Source organism: Amia ocellicauda, chromosome 2 (genome assembly GCF_036373705.1).
Source record: "Amia ocellicauda isolate fAmiCal2 chromosome 2, fAmiCal2.hap1, whole genome shotgun sequence".
Lineage (NCBI taxonomy): Eukaryota > Metazoa > Chordata > Actinopteri > Amiiformes > Amiidae > Amia > Amia ocellicauda.
Genome location: NC_089851.1, coordinates 10,289,499 through 10,316,444, shown reverse-complemented (window position 1 = coordinate 10,316,444; position 26,946 = coordinate 10,289,499). Strand labels below are relative to the sequence as shown.

The following is a 26,946-nucleotide window of genomic DNA, read 5'->3' as shown; positions in this document are numbered from 1 at the left end:
AGATTGAAAACAAGATACCGGTAATTCTGTTCGCAGTCTAAGATTCAATATACTGTGAACTCTCGCTAAATAAACAAAAAGCACTTCAACAAAACTGTGGAAATACGCTTTAAACCAAATCATCAACATACTTCATTAAATGTATTGTGTTAGTTCAATCACTGCAATTAACAGCAATACATATATAATATACGGTATATATATTTACTGAAAACAAGAAAGACGCGTAACCTGGTGTTTATTGGAGACCGGATTTTTTTTACATGATTATGCAAATCAACGCGGTGACTATTGGAGACTGTTTGCTATTTGAGACCAGGCAAGTATTGGAAGTTTTACGGTGTATATAGTTAAGTCCATAAATATTTGGACAGTGACACAATTGTCATCATTTTGGCTCTGTACGCCAACGCCACCACAATGGATTCGAAAGGAAACAATTAATTTGACGGTAGTTAAAGCCAAATTAGGTGGACAGTGTAGGAATTACACCCATTTGTATATGTGGACCCCCCCAGTTTTATTACTTTTGAGCCCGTTCACCCAATTTGGATGTAACTACTCTCAAATTAATTGTTTCCTTTCAAATCCATTGTGGTGGCGTACAGAGCCAAAATGATGACCATTGTATCACTGTCCAAATATTTATGGACCTAACTATGTATGTGTGTGTATATATATATATATATATATATATATATATACACACACTCACCTAAAGGATTATTAGGAACACCATACTAATACTGTGTTTGACCCCCTTTCGCCTTCAGAACTGCCTTAATTCTATGTGGCATTGATTCAACAAGGTGCTGAAAGCATTCTTTAGAAATGTTGGCCCATATTGATAGGATAGCATCTTGCAGCTGATGGAGATTTGTGGGATGCACATCCAGGGCACGAAGCTCCCGTTCCACCACATCCCAAAGATGCTCTATTGGGTTGAGATCTGGTGACTGTGGGGGCCAGTTTAGTACAGTGAACTCATTGTCATGTTCAAGAAACCAATTTGAAATGATTCGACCTTTGTGACATGGTGCATTATCCTGCTGGAAGTAGCCATCAGAGGATGGGTACATGGTGGTCATAAAGGGATGGACATGGTCAGAAACAATGCTCAGGTAGGCCGTGGCATTTAAACGATGCCCAATTGGCACTAAGGGGCCTAAAGTGTCCCAAGAAAACATCCCCCACACCATTACACCACCACCACCAGCCTGCACAGTGGTAACAAGGCATGATGGATCCATGTTTCTCATTCTGTTTACGCCAAATTCTGACTCTACCATCTGAATGTCTCAACAGAAATCGAGACTCATCAGACCAGGCAACATTTTCCCAGTCTTCAACTGTCCAATTTTGGTGAGCTTGTGCAAATTGTAGCCTCTTTTTCCTATTTGTAGTGGAGATGAGTGGTACCCGGTGGGGTCTTCTGCTGTTGTAGCCCATCCGCCTCAAGGTTGTACGTGTTGTGGCTTCACAAATGCTTTGCTGCATACCTCGGTTGTAACGAGTGGTTATTTCAGTCAAAGTTGCTCTTCTATCAGCTTGAATCAGTCGGCCCATTCTCCTCTGACCTCTAGCATCAACAAGGCATTTTCGCCCACAGGACTGCCGCATACTGGATGTTTTTCCCTTTTCACACCATTCTTTGTAAACCCTAGAAATGGTTGTGCGTGAAAATCCCAGTAACTGAGCAGATTGTGAAATACTCAGACCGGCCCGTCTGGCACCAACAACCATGCCACGCTCAAAATTGCTTAAATCACCTTTCTTTCCCATTCAGACATTCAGTTTGGAGTTCAGGAGATTGTCTTGACCAGGACCACACCCCTAAATGCATTGAAGCAACTGCCATGTGATTGGTTGGTTAGATAATTGCATTAATGAGAAATTGAACAGGTGTTCCTAATAATCCTTTAGGTGAGTGTATATACATATACACACACACACACATACACACACACAACCCCAATTCCAAAAAATTTGGGACATTATGGAAAATGCTAATAAAAACAAAGAGGAGTGATTTGTAAATGTACTTTGACAAAAAACGTATAAAGACAAGGTATTTGATGTTTTACCTAATCAACTGCATAGTTTTTTTAAGGTAAATGTTTATTTTGAAATTGATGCATGCAACATGTTCCAAAAAAGTTGGGACGGGCAATTTAGGACTAATAGTGATGTGACAAGTTGAAATAAGAAAGTGATGTAAAACAGGTGAGGCAATCGTGTTATCATAGTATATAAGGAGCCTCCATAAAAGGCCTAGTCCTTCAAGAGCAAGGATGGGTCGAGGCTCGCCAATCTGCCAACAGATGCGTCAGCGAATAATCCAACACTTTGAGAAAAACATTCCCCAAAGACAAATCAGATTTCACCTTCTACAGTGCACAATATAATTAAAAGATTCAAGGAATGCGGTCAAAGCTCGTGCATAAAGGGCAAGGCTGAAAACCACTTCTGAATGCGTGTGATCTCCGATCCCTCAGACGTCACTGTCTTAAAAACCGTCATGAGTCTTTAATGGATATCCTGACATGAGCTCGGGAATACTTTGGTAAACTTTTGTCAGTCAACACCATTCGCCGCTGCATCCACAGATGCAAGTTAAGGTGTGTCAGTGCCCATGGCATGGGTAACTTGCACATCTGTGAGGGCACCATTAATGCAGAAAGATATGTACACATTTTGGAGCAACATATGCTGCCATCCAGACGTTGTCTTTTCCAGGGACATCCCTGCATTTTCCAGCAGGACAACATCAAACATTCTGCCCAGATTACAAGTGCATGGTTGCATAAGCAGAGAGTGCGGGTGCTAGCATGGCCTGCCTGCAGTCCTGACCTGTCTCCAAATGAGAATGTGTGGCGCATTATGAAGCACAAAATGAGGCAACGAAGGCCCCGTACAGCTGCGCAGCTGAAGAAATGCATAATGGATGAATGGGGGAAAATTCCGCTTGCTAAAATTAACCAATTGGTGTCTTCAGTGCCCAAATGCTTAATACGTGTTTTTAAAAGAAAAGGTGATGTTACACAGTGGTAAACAGTCAACTGTCCCAACTTTTTTGGAGTGTGTTGCAGTCATCAGATTTGAAATGAGTGTATAAATGTATATTCTCAAAAATAAATTAAATTCATAAAGTAAAACATCAAATAATGTGTTAATAATGTGTTTTCAATATAGTACAGGGTGAATTGAATTTTCAGATGACTCTTTTTGTTTGTTTTCTTGCATTTTCCATACTGTCACAACTTTTTTGGAATTGGGGTTGTATAATATATATATATATGTACACCGATCAGCCATAACATTATGACCACCTGCCTAATATTGTGTAGGTCCCCCTTTTGCCGCCAAAACAGCCCTGACCCGACGAGGCATGGACTCCACTAGTCCCCTGAAGGTGTGCTGTGGTATCTGGCACCAAGACGTTAGCAGCAGATCCTTTAAGTCCTGTAAGTTGCGAGGTGGGGCCTCCATGGATCGGACAGCACATCCCACAGATGCTCGATTATATATATCTATATACACTCACCTAAAGGATTATTAGGAACACCATACTAATACTGTGTTTGACCCCCTTTCGCCTTCAGAACTGCCTTAATTCTACGTGGCATTGATTCAACAAGGTGCTGAAAGCATTCTTTAGAAATGTTGGCCATATTGATAGGATAGCATCTTGCAGTTGATGGAGATTTGTGGGATGCACATCCAGGGCACGAAGCTCCCGTTCCACCACATCCCAAAGATGCTCTATTGGGTTGAGATCTGGTGACTGTGGGGGCCAGTTTAGTACAGTGAACTCATTGTCATGTTCAAGAAACCAATTTGAAATGATTCGACCTTTGTGACATGGTGCATTATCCTGCTGGAAGTAGCCATCAGAGGATGGGTACATGGTGGTCATAAAGGGATGGACATGGTCAGAAACAATGCTCAGGTAGGCCGTGGCATTTAAACGATGCCCAATTGGCACTAAGGGGCCTAAAGTGTGCCAAGAAAACATCCCCCACACCATTACACCACCACCACCAGCCTGCAGTGGTAACAAGGCATGATGGATCCATGTTCTCATTCTGTTTACGCCAAATTCTGACTCTACCATCTGAATGTCTCAACAGAAATCGAGACTCATCAGACCAGGCAACATTTTTCCAGTCTTCAACTGTCCAATTTTGGTGAGCTTGTGCAAATTGTAGCCTCTTTTTCCTATTTGTAGTGGAGATGAGTGGTACCCGGTGGGGTCTTCTGCTGTTGTAGCCCATCCGCCTCAAGGTTGTACGTGTTGTGGCTTCACAAATGCTTTGCTGCATACCTCGGTTGTAACGAGTGGTTATTTCAATCAAAGTTGCTCTTCTATCAGCTTGAATCAGTCGGCCCATTCTCCTCTGACCTCTAGCATCAACAAGGCATTTTCGCCCACAGGACTGCCGCATACTGGATGTTTTTCCTTTTTCACACCATTCTTTGTAAACCCTAGAAATGGTTGTGCGTGAAAATCCCAGTAACTGAGCAGATTGTGAAATACTCAGACCGGCCCGTCTGGCACCAACAACCATGCCACGCTCAAAATTGCTTAAATCACCTTTCTTTCCCATTCAGACATTCAGTTTGGAGTTCAGGAGATTGTCTTGACCAGGACCACACCCCTAAATGCATTGAAGCAACTGCCATGTGATTGGTTGGTTAGATAATTGCATTAATGAGAAATTGAACAGGTGTTCCTAATAATCCTTTAGGGGAGTGTATACACACACATACATATATACACTATATATATATATATATATATATATACACACAGAAAAAAATGAAAAAAAGTCTCCATTGCCATGAGTTAATACTTGGTGGAAGCACCTTAGGCAGCAATGAGTCTGTTGGGATAGGTCTATATCAACTTTGCACATCTAGATTTGCCAATATTTCACCATTCCTCTTTATAAAACTGTCCAAGCTCTGTCAAGTTCCTTGGGGAGCACTGATGGACAACAATCTTCCAAGTCATGCCACAAACAGTACATTGTGTACTGAAAATTGGAGCTTCTAATACTGTCATAAGCTTGGGCTCAACAAACCACAGTAAAGGTTGTCGATTACACCCCCCCCCTCCCCCATTATTAGTATTATTATTATGATTATTTATGTATTTATTTATTTCTTGGCAGACGCCAGGGCATCCAGGGCGACTTACAAAACATAAGAGCAATACAAAGTGTATACATACAGTACAGTTCAAAGCATAATGCAATTTACAAATTTCAATTTAGACGCTTGTATAGGGAATATACAGTAAACAATACAAATCCTAGATCCTAGATAGCTAAAGCTCTTACAACAGATTTTCAGATGGTGACCAATTATATTCTTTGTGGATATCATTCAGTTTTATCACAAAGGAAAAGACAGTAGGAGGGTAAAAGTATGAGTCCATATTTCAACATACCTGCTTATTTATATTTTCTTCAAAATGTCGGGACTTGTTTTTCAGGAGTATTACAAGATCTTTATATATATCACTTTTTCTTTCATAGTCAATTTCACCATCATCCTTTTTCTTGCCCTAAATGTAAAAAAACACAGAATTAATACTTTTATAGAGAAGGACTGCTTGATGTAGTACACATTTTATGTCGAGACATTGAAAACACAGGATTTGACATGATTGATTAATATCACTGTGCCACAGCAAATCATGACAAAGCAGCTACCCTTTCCACTTTGAACATTGCTTTCAATAAAACCATATGAAGAAAGAAGACTGCAAACCATAATGAATATGTGCAAAAGAAGTCTGTATAGTAATCCATCAGAAACCAAGGGCTGAGAAGTTCAGGACATTCCAATGAAACCATCTCCCAGGTTTGAATGTTGATTTCACTGGGCAGTCAGTAAGGGTGCACACTCATTATCAGGAGTGATGAGTCAAAGCTGTATTTGTCTTTCCAAATTAAGAATATATGAGGAAACAAAATTGGGCAAGATATAGTAGTCCATGGGCTGTACGCTGTATTATTTAGGTCTGTTCCATTACATTAGTTTATTATACCATTGATAAGATAACTCTTTGTATTATTTGTTCAAAGTTGGACACCTATATTGTATTATATCACAGAAATCTAAATCTAAATTGTATTGATTAAAATCATTGTTAGTTTAGACTTCTAAAGATAGTTATATTGATTAATAGATTAGCAGGCAGTTAATTTAAAGCTTTAAACAAATATACAAATAAACAAAGATGGTAAAGTATGATGACGTTTCAATTTTGCCTTTGAGATATTGCATAAAGTGTAGTTTTACGTTTTGCTTTACATTGTATGTAAAAGATAAGTCTCCCTGGCATTTAGACATTTTGATAGAAAGTACTAAGGTCTATAGGACCTTATAAAATCAGCTTGTTAACTGAAGAGATAGTAAAGTTATTGGGTCATGAAAAGCGGTGATTGATGTTGTATTACTGAAATACTGGCAAGTTTCACATGGAGAACTTTTATTTCCAGCTTAAGTAGATTGTTGCAATCAAGAAACCATTGAGAGAAAGTAGTCCCCATGTCGGTGGAATGGAACCATATTTCTAGCCACATTCTGAATTACAGCTTATGGCATATGGGATTTTTCTACAAAAGTGGGTCTAAAGCAGTGTTTCTCAAATGTTTGTGGCCCACAGTCCACTCCACTGATGCAAACATTCCCAAGGACCACCCAGCCCTCCACCCCGCGTGACTAAACACATTTGCTTATCTCTAAATACAAGTTATGCACAATTATGCATATTACACAAACATAAATGGGAAAGGCTTACTCTAGCCAGTAAGAAATTACATATTGTTTATTGAAATTAGCAAATGGTGTTTTTATTTGATCAGGGAACTTCACCTACCTTTATTTTAAAATGTAATATCATAAGTAAAATATGAATTCATGTCTGAAACAAAAAGTGTAAACACTTATTTCTAGATCAACCTGTATTTGAATCAGCCCGAGGACCACCTGAACGACCGCCCTGGTCCACTGATTGCACTTTGAGAACCCCTTGTAAGTGGAGTGTACAAGATTCAATAATGTGTATATGAATGGATATGTGTGTGTATGTGTGTGTATGTATTATATATATATATATATATATATATATATATATATATATATATATATATATATATATATATATATATATATAATAAAAGCAGTTTATAAAGCACCACAAAAAAGTATTTTTGTAACTTAAAAAATTACTAGGTATTTGATGTATTTCAAAATGTTTTTAAATTGGTAACTGCAAGCCAGGCATTCATCTTCTACAAGTATATGTAAACTTTTCATTTGCACTTACCTAATATTTTGGAACATATATATATATATATATCTTTCATTAAAGTTAATTAAAACTGTAAAACTTCAGTGAATTCATTACGATTGAGTTCCTTGAAAAGTCGCCACATTTCTGCATAAGGTTCACATCAGATGTTGACCCAGAGGGCTTTGAAACATGTCAAATATGCTGCTTCTGATTAAATCCAATTTGCACTTACAAATATATCCTTATAACCCATTAGGACTTCTGACTGCTTTAATAATTAGCCATTCTAAAATACTTTAACACAGATATTTTAAGGACTATGCAAAGTCTAAGTATTGTTGCTTTGGTAACATCAAGCAGGGGTTGAGCATTCAAATAGTTCACAATTATAGTTTGAATGCATTCTGACATATGCTGACAATACACAGTGATGTATACTTTATTAATAGCTCATTGTAAATATATGTGTTCTGCTTAGTACATACAAATTAACTTAAAATAATATTTACAATGTTGCTTAAGCACACACACACACACACACACACAAACATAAAAAACTGTAATTTTACATTGCCATTTCTGACCCAGATCAAATGCATCAGTAGCATTTGATCTTGCTCAAAAATGGCAGTATAAACGCACGGATCAAATGTACCTCTCAGGGAGAAGGTACAGAGCCGGATCAAATGCATCGGCAATGTAAAAGATCGACCGTCTCAAGCCATGCACTGCGGTGGTGTTCATTTTAGAGGCAGCGGGGCAGACAAACACTCTTCGCATCAGTGGAGCAGATTGGAGAACACTTCCCTACTTCCCTTATTATTAATAACATTTTGTAAAAATATTGTAAAAACAGTAAATGGATTGTTATTTTATGTTAGCAAAAATATATAATTGTATTTTTATTTTAAATGCTTTGGTTGTGAAAAAATAGGTAAACGTGCATTGGTTTTACTTGTTAGAATAATTCATAATGAGATAAAGACAGTTTTCAATATAGCTCTGTGTTCTGAAGGACTAATTTAATATATATAATTAAGTTTGGACTTTCAAACTATTGCGGCAGCATTTGTTTTAAAGGCAGGAAGCAGACGTGCATCAGTGGCACAGATAAGAGACCCTTCCCTACTTCCTTTATTATAAATAAAATATTGTTAATATTAACACTAAAAGGCTTGTTACTTTATGTTGGTAAAAATACATAATATTATTTTTATTAAAAATATTTCGGCTGCGAAAAGTAACTTATTTTATGTTTGCAAAAAATGTTTGTATATTTATTTTAAATGCTTTGGTTGAAAAAATATGCAAGTGCGTTGGTTGTACTTGGACTTGCGTACTAGTGTGCATGCGAGGGCCCCTGTGGCGGCTGAAAGCTGATCCTGATCAAATGGCACCGATGCATTTGATCCGGATTAGAAATGGCAGTGTAAAAACGCCTATTGAGACAATGCAGCAATTACCTATGCTGAAGAACTTACTCACCCCATTAAGAAATACTCCCGTTGTACTACACGTAATGTACAAGGGCTCTGTGTCACATGGTTTAATAACAAGGTAGCATATTTCTCCGTGCACTTGCCTCCATGGTGGCGTACGACAGCCATTTGAAAATTCATAGTCTGAAAGAAAAAGAGTACTTATTGTGATGTTAATACTTATGAAATTCATCTGCACTTCCTGCTTAATTTTTGTTTGTTACAAAAGTAGTTGGTTAAAAAATATATTAAAAATTACTAGACATTAAAAGAAAGTACTAGTACTTAGAATCTGCCAGAGTATGTACCAATACAGTTGCCTAAGAATTTGACTGATCACTGAATTATACTGTTCTGAAAACAACTGAGGTTATATTCTTTATTTCACACAGTTATAAATCATCTTTTGAAAACACACCCTATCATGACACAACTATAAATTACATTATTATGATATCTCAAGTGTAACTATTTGCATAGAAGGTTTCGATTTCCCTTAGCATAGGGGACACATTTTTCAAAGACATGCATTTATCACTTGGTATAGTACACATTTATAGGAACACTAAATTGTTATGGTACTGTAAATCTGCCCCTGCAGGAGAGAGAAAAAATAATTAATCTTTTACTAAACTACAATCTGACATACATAATGACTTCCATGTTTCTAAGAGTTGAATACAGACATTTCATATTTTGAAATATCCAGTATTACCCCTAATAGCAATCACTTTTTCAAACCAAAAAAAAATAATTCAAACCTGATGTGTATTCAATAGACATCAACACCCTTTTCTCCCCTTCGCCACAGAAGCGTTTCAGCAATTCCACATCATTCTTTACTGCGGCTGGAGAGAGTCGAACCTCTCTGTAAATATCAATTCAGTCATTAATGTAAGCAGTTTACTACTTAGCCACTAATTTAGAATTAAAAATTGGAAACATGGTCTTCAAATCACTGAACATAATGAATCTGAACAGAATTTCTTAATAGCCATACATGCTTGCTACAGAATACAAATAGGACACGTACTGTGAAATTTGTTTCAATGAGTTATTTAGCAGCTGCATGTCCAATTGCTGGATGAGGAGGAAGACCTTCATCTTGACTTCAGACTCATTATCCTTATCATCCTGTTTCACTTTCTCCACGAGTCGTAACACTGAAGTGTCTTCTCCTTCTATGGTAGCAAAGCTCGGCCCAATAATTTTTGCAACCGGATCTCTGTTAGCTGTACACGGAATATAAACACAATAGTCTTTTTCGTATTGTTTCAACAACAAAATATTACTTCATTACAGACTATTCCATAAGTTCGGCAATTTGACCGTGGCTGTTTAGTGAACTTTTTATATGTGCAATAGAAACATATTTCAGGATGCATTTACACTACAAATTGCATTACCAAAGAAAATATATTTGTATGTTAGTTACATTAAAAGAGTAGAAAAACATTAATTTCTGTGCACCAGGACTAAACTAAATACATCTGGAGCAAACCATGCAGCGTACAAAAGGGTGTCATTTTACACAGTACTGTACTTTTTAATGTGTTGCTCTGTACGGACTGGCTATGGCCATTGTTCTTTTCAGTTTATCCTCAGAAGAATAGCGTAATTACTTAGCAGACATTAGAAATCTGGGTGAAAACAAAACCTAAGAAAAATAACAGAAGATTTGTAGGACAAATAGAAATGCATAATATGACAACCAAGTGAAGGGTGAAGTTGAGGGAAAACCATATGCGGTTTGTACAACTGAAGTATTTGGCCTTCAGTTTCAGATCTCTGTCTCTATGTCCTGTTGTAGCCTGAACACTAACCTTCAAGACACGCTCTGACTTCCTTCAATTTTTTATCCTGTGCCATCTGTATGACTTTGGAAAGCTGATTAAAGCTCGACACTGCTATGGATGACGAAGAAAGGTGAAGCAGAGGATTCCCATCTTTGCCTGTTTCTCTTGATTTTACTGTAGATCCACTGCAAAATAGAATTACAAATATTCTGATTTAACAGTATATCAATAATTAACACAATCCTCAAAGGAACATAACACACTTAATTAAAAATTCTTGGCTTTACACTGGTGAGCCGTGGTATTACGTGGTATGTCAACTTATCAGCCATGCGTTTGACACATCACTGGGTAAGTATAGATTCTGGAAAATATGATGTGTGAAATTTTCCTTGCAACTGGAAATCACCAAAAGAGAAAAACAGTTATATCAGCTTTTCAATTTTCCACTGTTTTGTTAAATTGTACTTTAATGCTTACACATCATACAGTGGAAAAGATTCAAATTTACTCAAAACGTATAATTTGTATTATTCTTATCAGTGAAAAATAAATACATTTCTATGTTTTTTCCTTAATGTTTAATGTACTAAACTGAGAAGTCACCGCTTAATCACTTACAGATTTTTAAATCCATACAGCTATTTTTCTCTTTGCTAAGGAATATATAGATAGATTCCAAATATTAATTAAAAAAAAAAATCTATTTTAACAACATTATATTATTTTACAAATGTATCATGACTTTTACTTTCCAGTTATAAATAAATAAATGTTAAGGTTACTAATTCCCATTGCTTTTCAAAAGGGTATTGTTTGAATGTTATGAATTTGTAATAATAGTAATAATAATAATAATACAGAATTTGTCAATTCCTTCAAAAGGAAAATTAAATATATTACTTAATGGAAACAACAATACGTAAGTAGTTAACTAGCTGTACAGAGTATATTTTCATAAATAATATTTTTTTACTAAACCTGAGAATTAAAATTACCTGATATCATAGTCCGTTGTAAAATGTGAAACATCTAAAGTTGATGTCCATTCAAGAGGTTCCTTAAACACAAGTGCCGCCTCTTGAGGATACCTGGCACTAAAGTTTTCCACAAACCGAATTATTTCTTTCAGCAGTGACTCATTCAGTGGGGTGAGTTCCAATTTGCCAGTTCCAGAACCAGCCGTCGTCCACTGTGCTGCTCTGGTCAGTGCAGCCCCCATGACATTAAGTGTGGATTCGTCTTACTCCTAAAAAAATGCTCCCAATCAAAAATATGTTTCATTTTGCATACTGACTTGAACCAGAATACGGACAAGGAAACACCAATACAAAACTGAACAAGGATGAGCTTTTGGTGTCTGTTTACTGTGGGTTTGTTGATTTGATTACTTTCTAACCTCACACGTATAAGCTTACCCTTATAAAGCCTGGTTCAATAATTCATGTCAAAATATTCCTTAATGATAAAGAAAAGTAAATGGAATCTGTTTGAAATGAAGTACATGCTACTTTTCAATTAAAATACAATGGATACATTCCATACTGTGATACAATAAAACAGAACTGGATAATACAAAGAGGCACAGTAGTAGCTGCTGTTTAATCAGAGGAATGCATATCCTATACACATTTTATTATTAACTGGAAGTCAGCCTGGATACAGGAGTTGGGCAAGTAAAATAATCCTAAACATTAAAATACTGCTAGAAGATACCAGTGGATAGCTGGTCACTGTCTCATCAGAGACTTTACTTATTAAGGAAGCTACACTACTTTGATGTTGACCAACCAATTGTGACTCTCTTTTATAGATCTTTTATTGAATCTGTTTTAACTTTTACTTGCATCTGTTGGTTCCCAAAAGTGGTTAATATGGTTCAGATATTACAGGAATGCAACAACGGTGTTTAACTCAGTTATTTGAGTCTCATACTTACCATCCTGGGTGACCCTTTACATCCACTCCAATCAGATGTTATATTGCTTCGTTCAGGTCATCGATACATGGTACCTCTTATCAGAACTTCCAAAGGCTAACACTCATTTACTCCAATGGCTATACATTCAGTTCATTTAAAACAACAGTATTTTCAGTAACAGTAACAGTAACATCCTTGAAGTTATTTATGTATATAGATTGTAGTGGACAAAATTACATTAATAGGGGACATTGCTTCTTTCCATACTTGTTTGGGTCTGTCAGTGCCCATTTTATGCATTCATGCACTTATGTATTGTATTTATGTTTTGTGTATACTTTTTAGACTGCACACAAACTGCCCTGCAGAGACAATAAAGATTAACTGAAACTGCCCTGAGCACAAGCAGATTCTCACAAGAATTGTCCCATTACCTTCCAGCTTGAACTATACTGAGTGATTGCAAACAATCACTGTCTTTAGTTTCCTGAAGTCATGTAATTGGCCAGAGAAAACGTCATCCAACGTGTCATTTATTATGCACAGCATGGCAGCATAGTTGTTAAAACTTCATAAATAATATATAGTCTAGAATTATTATATTAAAAAAATAACATAGCGAACAAAACGTTTTCCACGGAATATTTCTACTACGGTATTTGAATGACATAATAAATTGTGGAAAAGTAATAAAGTAGCGGAGGAATAGTCGCAGAAACAGTATAATTTCTGCCTTCACTTGTTGATCTCATTACAGACGAATACAATCACAAATAGAAAACTAGTCTTCATGTACTATTTCGCTTTATTTAAACAGTATGGTTTGTTTTCTTTAGTCTTACCTGTCGAGCTGCGTCCAGCACTGGCTTGTCTTCAGTTGTTACCTTGGAAACACGCAGGCGCAGTAAGAGCGAGGTTTATGTTGCTAGGATAATCACAAACAACGAATGCCTGGCGGGGTCAAAATACTAGGTGGACGGAGCTGGCATTTAGATTTGTCTTGTAGGGAAATACAGTGCACTGCTACTGAGAGACTATAATTCCTGTACTTGTGTCTGTCTAGATTTAAACTTTAGTATGCACACATCTACACAGGGTTTTATTCTATTCATTTGTATTGAAATCCTGTATACAAGCACATGATTTGATTACATACACCAATACCAAATTAGGAGGTACATCAAGATTACATATGAGTGTGTGTTCATGTAAAGTTGTACCAGTAGGTGAAAGACAACCATAATTAAAATTAATGGGGGGGGGTTTATTCCCATGAAAATAAAATCACCAATCAAATTACTATTCTACCCTAAAACATATTACTACTCAGTAATAATAGAGAAAACTGGTTCTCATATTTATCATAACAGGAACACAATACAACCTTCCTGCAGAACAATGCATTAGTGGGTTTGTTTTACTGTTATGTCTGAAGTCTCCCTATGTGTGCTGCATTCTTCTGAAGTAATGAAGCAGGCTACATAAAAATAGGGGATGTTTTATCCAAGTATATATAAGCGTTTCCTGTTGAATACTTTATTATTCATATTGCTGTGCTTCTACGTTCCTCGCAGGTAAACAATAATCAATCTATTTAACTCAGTGGATTGAATTGCACATTTTCTCTCCATATCAATGAAAATAGAGACAAAAATAATTGACTTCTTTAAACCTTGATTTAGAATCTGGAAATTGATCTGCTTCACTTTGAAAATATATAGTGTGTGTGCATGCGATGGTTTCCAGTCAGGCATGCAGCTGGATTAGTAGCTAACACTGACGCTAAATGAAGCGAACCTAGATATAAAGGTAACCTAATTTTTTAGTGTTCAAGCAAGCGTTCGACGAGACCATGATTTATGGCTTCAGGACAGACATGTTTTCATACGATTTGAATAAACTCCTTTTATCTTGGCAGAATGAATTGCACAATTTGTGCAAATCAACAGTGTTTCTCATTGTTTGGCAACTGCCCATGGTATCTTATGACTAACTGGAATGACAACACATGTATTCCATGGCCAATAAAACTACCTATTTCCTAGATCTCTAGTTTCTATTGCTTCACTCTCCCTGTTGGCCTATGATTCAAAAGTCAGCCTTTGAAATTATGTTATTTCTGCCCATCCAACACAGCAGGTGGAATTATTCTTTATCGCAGCTGAAGAGATATTGTGACTTTGCTTTGAATGAACTATGCAACATGCCATGTAAATCATTCATCTTAAACTCTCTAGTGGAAAACAGTAGCTCATCCTTGGAATCAGACATAACATTCACAATGTTGTTGTTGTTTCAGAAACTATTTATGGTTTCCCTTTAATGTATGTAGTTTGGAAGTAGGGACTCTAAATTAGGAATTGTCCATGGAAAAGTGTGCAGGTGTTGCAGGACAATGACTTTGTGAGATGCTACTCTAGTCTGTGTGTGTGATCTGTTAATAAAATATGTATGTATGGGTTACGTACGATGGTGCATACTTTCAATTGCAGCTCGAATTGCGTTTTAATTCTGCTAAATAGAACAAGCTGGTTTGGCCTGGCCCATACAGCTTACTCAGAACATAAACAAATATGATTTTCAGTGAAAGTACCTGCAATTATTCTTGATATATTTAGCCCTTGGCTTGCAAAAATTATAATAAACATAAACCTAAGCTGTTATTTCCCTCTTTCCATTCATTATTCTATTGTTTTATTTCACTGTTACAAATGTAGTGTAATAATTAGAGGACATTTGGTTGAGATTCCTAAAATATGTGTAAATATTTATTTTGGAATGAAAGAAAGAAGACATTTAGATGGTATAAGACAATTTACAGTAGACATACTTCATATACTGGATCTTAATTAATTAATGCACTTGGAATAAAACTTGTGAAACACTAACAGAAACTTTAATTCATAATATCTTATTTGCTTTTCATTTTGTAAAGCAACGGTTGTAATTAAAGTAATATGTATGTATTTGAATTTGACATGTAGTATAAATATTTCCAATGCAGTAGACCAGCTTGAATAGAGAGGCATTTGAAAACATTAGGTTAAACTAGAAATGCAGCCAGAGTGACTGGAAATACCCCAGAAGTCCAGTCAAAACATTAAACACTGTGGATACATTTAAATTAAAGAGTCTCAGAGATGAACTGGCACTCTCCAATTATATACAATAGCTTTTCTATCCTGTATGTTGTTTCATGATAAAAAGACATACTCCTAATATTTCTTCCAACATGTAAAACAGGAAGAATATTAAATATTCTGAGTGTTTAATATCAACACATTTGGTACTTTTCATGTAGTCATGCATTAAAATCTGCATCTGCATATTGTTCTCTTGCAGGATCCTTATTATTGATCTAAATGAGAACATGCATGCACTATGAACATTGTTGTGAGAACTCAAAAAATCTAACACTATAATAACCCATAAACATAATTCAACTGAACATCCATATATAATTGTTATCATAATCAACCAGACAGCTCCGAGGTACCAAGATGATCCCCTCTAAATGTGTCACCTTTGGCTTTGAAGTTCTTTACAATATAGATTTATGACACAGTACAATAATGATGTATGTTGTAGAGCAATTTAATGAAAAACAATACCGACAGTAAAACTGACGTCTGATTGAGACTTGATTAGCACTCATATGGCTTATTCTAAGGATATTTTAGGATACTTCACTTCATTGTGCAGTATAACCCTTCTCTCAGGATACTGCTGAACAACTATCACATTTTGGCTCAAAAGACATTGATTTATATTAAATATACATTATGCAATATTTATTAATTAAAAAATATTATACAGAATTGTATTGACTGTTCAAACAGTTAGTGCACAGAGTGATAAACTCATGGGAAAAGCAGTGTGTCTACTGTTTGTGGGAAAGGTAGGTTAATGGAAGTTTGTAAAAAAAAAAAGAAAAAATACAGGTTTTGGAGCATCTCCTGGTTTCCAAAATGACTTTTCATGACATGATTCAGGGCAGTTTCTTTGGTTAATTGTTTAAATTAGATATGGATTTCTTTAAAGAAATGTTCTCAATGTCTGAAAATCTTGGAACTACCACTAAATGGCTAGGGTACATTAATTTACCTGCCACTAACAGACAATGCATCTTGAAGAGTAATAAACTGGGATTCTTGGAAAACAAGCAGCACAGCAAAAAAAAGAGGCTAAGATTAATGTGAAAATGGTTTCCCCACTCTATTCCATTGACTTCTTAGTGTCACTTGAATTGATTTGAGCTCTTTTGCTATCCCGGTTAATTCGGTGATGTATTTTATGAAGCGTATGCCAAAACATTTATATTTACATTACAACCTTCAGTCTTCATCCGCCTCTGCAGAGGATTCTTCAGCTCCCTGTGAGCCCTTTTTCCATTCTGATGATGAAATGAGGCAGAAATGTATTTTGTTTTGTTTTGCTTTTTTACTAAACATTTTCCACCCAAACAGTAAATGGAATAAGGTGCTGTCTCCAGAAATGTTCCACAGTGCTGCAGCACAAGATATTTTCCATTCATCACCACCAAAATGCAAATCAGTGCCATGTAAACACGAAGAGTATTTTTAAGGAACTTGACACTATTACAAATCCATAGATTTTGTTTATTTTATCTGCAGGTTTTCATGTAATTAAATTAGGTATTAGGTTAATACTTTTCAAATTATATTTCTGTTTAGATCACTATTCCATTTTTGTAGTCTAAACTGAATCCAAATATTATTCATGTCTCAGCAGATAGTGTGTGCTTTATCTATTATACATTTTTGGTACAACTAAGGGACTTGTAAAATGGGTCAACACTATAGTGTGTTATAATTTAAGTGTCTGGTAAAATCAGAGTAAAAAGGAAAATAGAGCGTGGCCCCAGTGAATGAAAACAACCTGTTTTTACATGACAGAAATCCAAAACGAAAATCAAAACCATCTAAAAACTGTTTATATTTGAACAGCAATAGAAATGGCTCTTATAGGGCAAAAAGGTTACTATAAAAGAGCTAACAATAATATGCGGTTTCTATACTTAACATTTTTGTCTGTTTTTTAAGAAAACAAAATCAGATACTGTTGAAAATCTTTTCTAAGTAACAATGAATATCATTACTGGGGCTTCACAGAGATGCAAACCAGCAATTATGGGCTTGCTATACTATGTATATTTTCAAGTTGTTAGTGCCAGTGCTTTCTTTGGAGCAGATTATTGCTTGTCAAATATAGAAATAAGAAATAAAATTAAAAAATGATTTATGGATGTATGGATTTGGGGGAAAACAATGAAAGACCTTCATGCTATAATGTATGAAAACACTTTCCAAGTTTTCTTACTCAGGCAATATTTATACATCTGAATTCTCATATCACTAAGAATGCACACAATGGAGCAAGACAAGGGTATTATTTGTATGCTTTAATCCACTTCATATATTACAAAATGTCTCCAATTTCCCCCTCCCCCCCATAGCTGGAAAACATGCTTGAAGTACACAGAACCTTGAGTTAGACTGTCTCAAGAGTAAATGAGGCATGTTATCTGGCAGGTTCACATTAGGTGGATCTGGCCCTCAATCTCCAGCTCACACAAAAGTCACAGACGTTACCCCTGTAATTCAACAGCTCTGGCTATTTCTGCAGTCCATTTGGCTCACATATCCTGCCTGGAGATAGCAGCTGGTTCTACTATTTAGAAGTCACTCAACATGTTTAAATAAAAACATAATAATAATGTTTGTAATGTATATAAACATTGTATACATATACAAGTATTATTTCTAATATTATTGTTATTATGCATGATCTGAAAAGGTAAAAGTATGTACTTGGCCATTTTTCTGACTTTACTTTATTCATCCACAGGCTTCTCAGTGTACATGGTGCAACACAGAACACACAATGCATTCTGGGCTGTTGTGGGGATGCCTGTCACAGCACACATTGATGCTTTTTATATAGAGTGATCACCTTCATGAGCGTAGCTTCACAGGTGTTGTCAGAAAGCCAAGTTACAACAGGACATTGCAAATTGATCAAAAGTACAATCAAGTTATCCACACTTTAACAAGTTCTTTTCAGTTCTTCCAATCATTACGGATTTGAAGGACTGTTAGTCATTGTAAGAAAAACAGAAACCAAATGTTTCATTTCTTCTTAGCACATGCAGAAATTAAAAGCCCCCAACTGTGAGGGGAGTACTTGAAAAGCCAAAGCCTTGGGACAGAGCCGTGTAGCCTGACCACAAGGAGCACAGGAATAATCATAGCACCATGTGCCAGCCAAATACACAGCTCTTTTTGGAGAGCTTTTGTTTTATTTTGATCTTGACACGTGTGTCCCTCTCAGTACTGTGACGTTGAAGCACTGCCAGAACATCCCATCTCTGCAGGCCCATGTCGAATCAGCTCATAAAGGCTTCTATGTCTGCTGGCTGTGGACTCTGTCTGAAGGAAGCTGCTAAGGATCACTCATTATATCACTGTTTTAAAGACAGATTTCCAGCCAAACCAGAGCCTCACCATGTGCTCCCAAAACACCTAAAATACTATAAGCTATTAGCAATGCCTGCTTAGAGAAGAAATAGTGGGACACCCTTCACTTCTGCGTTGATAATTTCTTACACTAATAGTCTATGAACAGTTTTGTTTCCCAGTGATTTTGATTTCATACGCAAATTCAATTGAATTCACTGTGCATTTGGTTCTGTTCATGAGTCACTTTGAATTGGACAGCTGTCATGCATAAGCCTAGCCCCTTCAAAGCACCCCATACCTTCCAAGCACACGGCATAGCACACAATATGAAGAACTGTCTAGTCTGCATAGCGCACACCACCATTGCCCTGCTGATAGCTCTTCATTGGGGATTACATCACCTTGAAAAGGGACACGACCCATTACCAAATCATGCCGTCTCTTGTTATTTTTCCCCAATAAAACCAGACGTGTCTCTTTTAAAAACACCCATTGTTCATTTTGGTTCCCAGCGTGTCTTAACTGAAAGGACAATCAGCTGGAAACAATAAGGTGCTGTGAATGACCATTCCAGAATCCTGCCACCATTCTGTTAGAAGGAAACGGCACAATGTCAAAACAGCATCAGAGTACCGAACACCGCCTGTGAAAGAGCGGGGGGGAGGGGATTTTTTTTGTGTGGTTAATTTCAATGTGTCTGTTTAAATTTGAGTGGGACATTCCTCTCTTTCCATGAGCTGGCCTGCCACCATTGAGCAAAAGCCTTGTTTCCATCGCCTGTTAGGATCACACTGAAGTTGTGAAAGAGGTCCTGTCTGTGTCCACTGGTGGCAGGCCAGTATAAGGCAGATAAGAAACAGGACTCGTAAAATGCAAGTGAAAAACATGTCTTTGATATAGTCACAGTATAGTGTTCAAAATAAAAAGCCTCTAAATGAAAACAAATATAAAAATCCCCATCTGTGATACATGCAAATTATAAAACCTCCAACCATGTGCATTGCTTCCCTATTAAATAAAAAATAAAAAAGCTATTCTGTGTAGAAGTAAATTTTGTATGCTTCTAATAAAAATGCTCTGTACACCAAGCAGCACACATCTGTACTTATTTACAATGATTCCCATGACTGTTAGTAATAAAAAGAACAACAAAAATTCCTTTAAAAATATACCACGCCACTAGAATCATAGAATGGGTCATATTTTCAGAATTGGTGAAAAGTTTAGAGCAAGTCTTGAACTATGGATGAAACAACCTCCCCTGATTCTAATTTTGACTTTCCAGTATGAGATTGACAAAATGAACATTTGGGGTCTAAGCAAATTTACAGACGAAGTATCTTTTCTTGTTTTGCACTACACAGGGCAGACAACACAAACACACCTTGCATTGCATGCATTTGCAATCCAGAACGATGTTGTGTTGAAACAATGGTGAAAGGTTATCTGCAGCATTAGACATAAACACTTGTTGATTATGAGTTCTTTAGATAATTAAAAAGCTCACAAAAATCACTTGCTGTAAGATAAATAAATACATGGTGTGAACCCTATGAATGAGAACATTGAGAACGAAAGCATGATACATCTTTGGAAAAATATGGGCCATATTTCAGAAAATTATTCTCATTTTATTCTGAATAGGCTTACAATGTGTTGTATTTCTGGCATGCACACTGACATCATTGTGACAGCTACTTAATACCCCCCTGTGTCTTCTGTTATTTTTCACATTTCAATTTCTTCGTTTAGTGTACATTCACAACTCCAGTACAGGGGACACTCTCATTGGTTGTATGAAAACAAACAAACATTCAAGTGGGAAAGAAAATACAACTGCCTTACCTAATCAGGGAGGAGGGAGACTTGTAACTGCACACAGAACAAGGTCCTGCAGTGCCGCAACACAACACAAGAGCATTCTCAGCACCTGGTTTCTGTGGGAAAGTTGATGGAATGCATCAAAAACAAAACTCACTAACGAAGGCAGCAAAGAATTAAATAAAACCAACAAAACTGGATCTGATGAAGTTCAGGAGATAATTGAAAAAGGAAGGGACTGTTACATTCTCACTGTGGCTGGAAGGGACAACAAGCTCCTCAGGAAGGAAGTACTAAGTTTAGCTGTAGTTGTAAGTTTTTGGGGAGTCATTTAGTTTAATATATATTATTAATTCAATCGTACTACCTTTTGAAAGCGTTAATTGAATAACAAAAACAGTAATGATTCCAGTCTCTCGAACCATGCTGGTTTTCAACTTTCATGTTTCAAAAGCGTGATCATGCATTTGGAATGTATTCATCCTAAAAGCACAATGCCTAGCACATCAGTCCACAGAATTACATACATTTGACTTTAATTAAACAACTGTATTACTTTAGAGCATCACAATTTTCATACGGCAACAGAGCAGTCAGACTTTTAACATTAAACATTAAGACTCTTGTCTGAATAATTAGTACTGGTACACAGAGGCCGACAAGCCATTTGGGAGTACTGAACAAAAGTTTAAGAAAATACAGGTGGAAGTTTTTTTGTTGCTATTACATAGTCAGTGTGTATTCACGGCTTCAGCTTCGTACACTGGTTTTACTCTTGAGATGTCAAAGTAATTTTCATTATAACGAAACCTTCTACCTGAACTTTACACCGATTGCATGATGTCTGTAATGTCTCCACACAGCGGTACGTCACTGTTGTCTACACTTTGATATGCAGTGCATATTGTGCTGTAGCCATGTGTGTGTTTGTGTGTTTTCTCTCATTCGTGGGTAGGAAGGTGAGAAGCATTATGAAGATTCTTTAATGAATTGGATCATTTTTACTTTCTAAAATACTATAATTGAATAATACAGCTCAAGGTAACAAGCCCTGAAGATTTCAAACATTTAGACATGAGGTAATATGCAGTTAATTAGCTAGAGAGTTAAAAAAAATGGTCAAGGATACCCACTCTAAATTTTTTATATATGATTTATTTTTTTGTAATTCTTATACATTTTAAGTGTGGTATTCATTTCATAAAAGTTAAATACAATTCTCAAGTGATGGGTTCTATTCTGGAAAAATAATTAAAAATATAATTTAATATATCCAGGACAAAATCTGATCAATCATATTTTAAACTAAATTAAACTTACTTTAAACATGGAAAAATAACATACATGCACAAAGAACAACTAGGTAATGTACACATTACCAAAACTAAAACATTAGACTTACAAAATGCATTCATTGAATGCTTACTATATGTGGACTTATGTGGATCCCTCACTTTCCCCATCCAAACAATTTGGGGAAGCAATAAAAAAGGCAAACATTATTGTCAAAAGTGTAGAATTGAGAACAAGGGCAGTGATGTTCAGACTGTACAATGCACTAGTTAGAGCTCATCTGGATACTGTGTACAGTTCTGGGCTCCACACTTCAAGAAAGATATCGCTGCTCTAGAGGCAGTTCAGAGGAGAGCAACCAGACTTATTCCAGGTCTGAAGGGAATGTCCTACTGAGAGACTGAGGAACTGAACCTTTTCACCCTGGAACAGAGGAGACTACGTGGGGACTTGATTCAAGTTTTCAAAATCATGAAAGGCATCGACCACATCAAACCAGAGGAGCTTTTCCAGATCAGCAGGGACACACAGACCCGGGGACACAAATGAAAATTGGGCTTCAAGGCATTCAAGACGGAAAACAGGAGACACAGAGAGTCACCACAATCTGGAACAAACTCCCCAGCGATGTGGTTTAAGCCGACATTTTGTGAACATTCAAAAATAGACTGGACGTGATCCTTGGATCACTTAGTAATTAAATGGACACCCAACGAGCACGATGGGTCGAATAGCCTCCTCTGGTTTGAAAACTTTATGTCCTTATACAGTGAGGGAAAAAAAGTATTTGATCCCCTGCTGATTTTGTACGTTTGCCCACTGACAAAGATATGATCAGTCTATAATTTTAATGGTAGGTGTATTTTAACAGTGAGAGACAGAATAACAACAAAAAAATCCAGAAAAACACATTTCAAAAAGAGAGAGTGCTCCTAATCTCAGCTCATTACCTATATAAAAGACACCTGGGAGCCAGAAATCTTGCTGATTGATAGGGGATCAAATACTTATTTCACTCATTAACATGCAAATCAATGTACAACTTTTTTGAAATAAATTTTTCTGGATTTTGTTGTTGTTATTCTGTCTTTCACTGTTAAAACACACCTGCCATTAAAATTATAGACTGATCATTTCTTTGTCAGTGGGCAAACGTACAAAATCAGCAGGGGATCAAATACTTTTTTCCCTCACTGTACGTCTGTACCAGCTTTGCACATCTGGACACAGGCATTTTTGCCGATTGTTCTTTGGATGGGTACCTTTGGTGGACAGCAATTTTCAACTCAATTTTCCACATATTCTAAATTGGTTTGAGGTTTGGGCTTTGACTGGGCCACTCCAGGACATTTACCTTTTTTTAAGTCATTCCAGTGTGTCTTTGGCTGTATGTTTGGGGTCATTGTCCTGTTGGAAGATGAATCTTCTCCCAATTCCCAGGTCTCTTGCAGACTTCAACAGGTTTTCTTCCAGGATTTCTCTATACTTTGATTCCAGAAAACTCTATTTTGGTCTCATCAGACCATGGAATCTTCCTTCATTTGGTCTCAGAGTCTCTCACATGCCTTCTGGCAACTCTAGTCGAGATTTGATGTGATTTTTTTGTACAATGGCTTTTGTTTTGCCACTCTCCCATAGAGGCCACATTTGTGAAGCACCCAGGCTATTGTTGCAGTATTCACAGTGTCTCCCAGCTCAGCTATGAAAGATGGTAATTCCTTTAGAGTTGCCATAGGCCTCTTGGTGGCCTCACTGACTAGTGCCCTTCTAGCCCGGATACTATGTTTTTGAGGATGGCCTGATCTAGGCAGATTCACAGTTGTGCCATATTCTCCCCATTTCTTAATAATGGACTTTATGGTGCTCTAGGGGATATTCAATGCCTTGGATATGTTCTTATATCCTACCCCTGATTGGTGCTTTTGAAAAACCTTATTCCGGATTTGCATTGAATGTTCTTTTTTCTTCATGATGTAGTTTTTGTTTGAAATTGTTCTAACCTCCCAGAGACAGCTATATTTAACCTGAAATCATGTGACACAGGGGGTGATTACTTATGCATTCAATTTTTTTCTGTTTTGTATTTGTAATTAATGTAGAACAATTTGCAGATTTTATTTTTCACTTTGACATAATGGACATTTTCTGTGTTGATCAGTGGCAAACACTCCTGATTAAATCCATGATTTCATGTTGTAACACAGAAAAGTCAAATGGGGGTGAATAGTTATTAGAGCCACTGTAACCATGATACCATAATACAGTTAAATAAAATAAAAATGCTTGGAATATCGAAACGTTTTATATGAGGTTTTCCTTAATGCATCAAACAAACAACATATCCTCTATGACACTGTTAAGTTGATGTTCTACCAATCGCTTTACAAAATTTCTACACGTTTCCTGAGCATGTTTTCTTGATGCCTTATGGTTACAAATGCTTTTTTATTTGTATAATAAGTTACAATGAGAATTAATATGAAAACAATCAAGGGAAAGTCTGACAGGAATTACCTTTTAAAATTTTAACCAACCAGAACTCAGCTCTCTTTAAACGCTATAAAAGTTCAACACAAACAAAATTTAATTCCTTAAACACTGCATTATAGACTTTTATACAGGCACTGTGGCACTTCTTTGATGTCTCAAGTCAGGGCTCTTATGAATTAGTTTTCATAAGAGAAGAAACCAAAGCACCATGCAGTGCATATTAATGCTGTTCTAGGGAACAGGTAAAGGAAGAGAAGATTTGTTTTTCTAAATCAGGCCGTGAATTTTGGCACACCAGAGGTTTATTGACCTATATTGGGATTTATTTGAATAGGTCTATAATTCTCTGAAAGAGAGCCGAACAACCTGCAATGCACCCAGATCAGGCAGGCTTTCAATTCAGCATTAATTCAGCAGTATGGCACCTCCATCAGTGAAATTGCATTTAATTTCTTTGATTGAGCCCTGGCTCATGGAGAAGAAAGACTTCCCTCTCAAAAGCCACCAGCACTACTTTCCAGCAGCCCATGATTGTCCGTGGCATTCGGAGAGAAACTTAATCTGGGAACATATGTTTCTGTCTTCTTCGTTTTTATGTGTATAAAACATTGAAGGAGGCTGATGCAACAGTTCTTACCAGAATTAATTTATTTTCAGTACTTTACAGCTTTCAGGACTGTTTGAAACTATACTGAAGCCTTTCAGCAAGAGGCATGGTCTTTTATTTATTTATTTTTGAGGCCGGCCAGACTGATTCTGTTATTGAGAATATGTTTAAATATGGGCATGTTTTTAGAGCACAGTGCTCAGCTGTGACGGCCCTGAGGGGTAACAACAAACCTTCAGACAAAGAAGAATTATTTTAAGGTTTGGTTTGTGCCCGATACTGCCTTGATGTAAGGGAATAAGTCAGATTGTTTCACAGTATTTGAATCACTTTACATGGATATATTACAGAGAACGTTTTTTTTATCCAGAGGATACTAATAGTTTGCATCAAAAACCAATTTAACATAATAAATCAATGCAAAATGAATAAAAATCTATTGTTATTGGAATTACAAGCCAGTACTGTAAACTTAAGTGTTGCCTATAATGATATGGCCCATTACGCATCATTCATCTGAGATGGAAAACTGCCAGTAAGGGGATTAACACTCTCACAACATAACTGGAATAATTTCAGGGAATGGAGAAAAAATCACATTAATTTAGAATTTGTATCTGACACCTACTGGAATTTCCCAGGACTTGGGTTTCTCTTTGTTCAAGGCAGCGGGAAGAAATATTCCTTTGCGTTCCACATGGGTCACTAATCTTGATAGTTTATGGAAGCTTATACCTAGGCATAAACTATGATCTCCCTAAATTCATATTAAACATGATAGACCAGCAACTGAGGCTGGTGCTGTCCTGTATTATTCCCTCATCACTCTTAATTCTAATTAAAATCTGAGGACTGGAAACAAACTTGAAACCATCCTGCTGGCCTTTGTGAGTGCTTTTACCTTTTTCTGACCTTCAACAAACACTTTTTTAGCCCCTTCTGCCTCTCCAGCTCTCCAGCGATCAAAGCAAACGCTGTGGAAAAAGGAAATCTGAAGGTCATGCGACCTGTTTCTCTTTGAGTTTGTTTTGGAACATTATCAAGCAGCTCTCAAATCCCACGAGTGCCACTCAAGGCTTCTCCAGATTCCCGAAGCCATTGTTTTGAAGGTCTAATGACATCTGAATTAGCAATTTGGCTATTGCACAGACAACACCATTTAATTAAGGAAAATTGTTTAAATTTCAACACAAGCTTTCATTTCCTGCAGCAGGCATTGTTAACCAGATGATTTGTCCATGTTTCTCGAGCGCAGGGATCTGCACATGCCATCGGTGTCTCTACTAATTACTGACAGCGTGATAAAGGCTCTCAAAGAGTTACATAACACATTTCATTCTGGGACCACAGTTCTCTCTGGTGAAGTCATCTAATCAGTTGAAAGGTGCGATGCAGTTTGTACTTGCAGATATTTACTCAAGTGGTCAGTCTGAGCACGCTTCGGGGAATTCTACTGAGCTTGCTTTGGATAACCGTGTTCAAGGCCACAGAGTCAAGTTCCAGGAACATATTACATTTCCACAGACCTGATGTTGGGGTACCAAGCAAAACCAGCAAGATCAGTCTCAAGAGAATTCAGTCCTATATAAAACAAGACAAAAAATACCCCCCAAAGAGTTAAAGACAAGAATATACAATATAAATAAGTGAATACATAAATACATGATTGAACACCTTCTTTCCAAAACCAGCGATAACATTATACTGCTATGTTTTGAATTCCCTATGATGTAGATATTTTACATTTTTAAGATG

The 26,946-nt window shown here is 36.6% G+C and overlaps 1 protein-coding gene across 2 annotated transcripts in view; it reads right to left on the bottom strand.

Annotated features, from left to right (window-relative positions):
• The window catches only part of odad2 (outer dynein arm docking complex subunit 2), a 78,432-nt gene extending 65,039 nt beyond the window's left edge, over positions 1 to 13,393 (bottom strand). The window contains exons 1-7 of one of the 2 annotated variants that reach the window (XM_066717900.1): positions 13,344 to 13,393; positions 11,579 to 11,829; positions 10,608 to 10,765; positions 9,818 to 10,016; positions 9,546 to 9,652; positions 8,792 to 8,928; positions 5,453 to 5,569 (exon numbers count right to left, since the gene is read on the bottom strand). In XM_066717900.1, the coding sequence (XP_066573997.1) occupies positions 5,453 to 5,569; positions 8,792 to 8,928; positions 9,546 to 9,652; positions 9,818 to 10,016; positions 10,608 to 10,765; positions 11,579 to 11,802 (942 nt within the window). In that variant the 5' untranslated portion in view covers positions 11,803 to 11,829; positions 13,344 to 13,393. Of the gene's footprint in view, positions 1 to 5,452; positions 5,570 to 8,791; positions 8,929 to 9,545; positions 9,653 to 9,817; positions 10,017 to 10,607; positions 10,766 to 11,578; positions 11,841 to 13,343 lie in introns of both variants that reach the window. The other variant, XM_066717907.1, reaches the window with a different exon arrangement.
• Between the last annotated feature and the right edge of the window lie 13,553 nt (positions 13,394 to 26,946).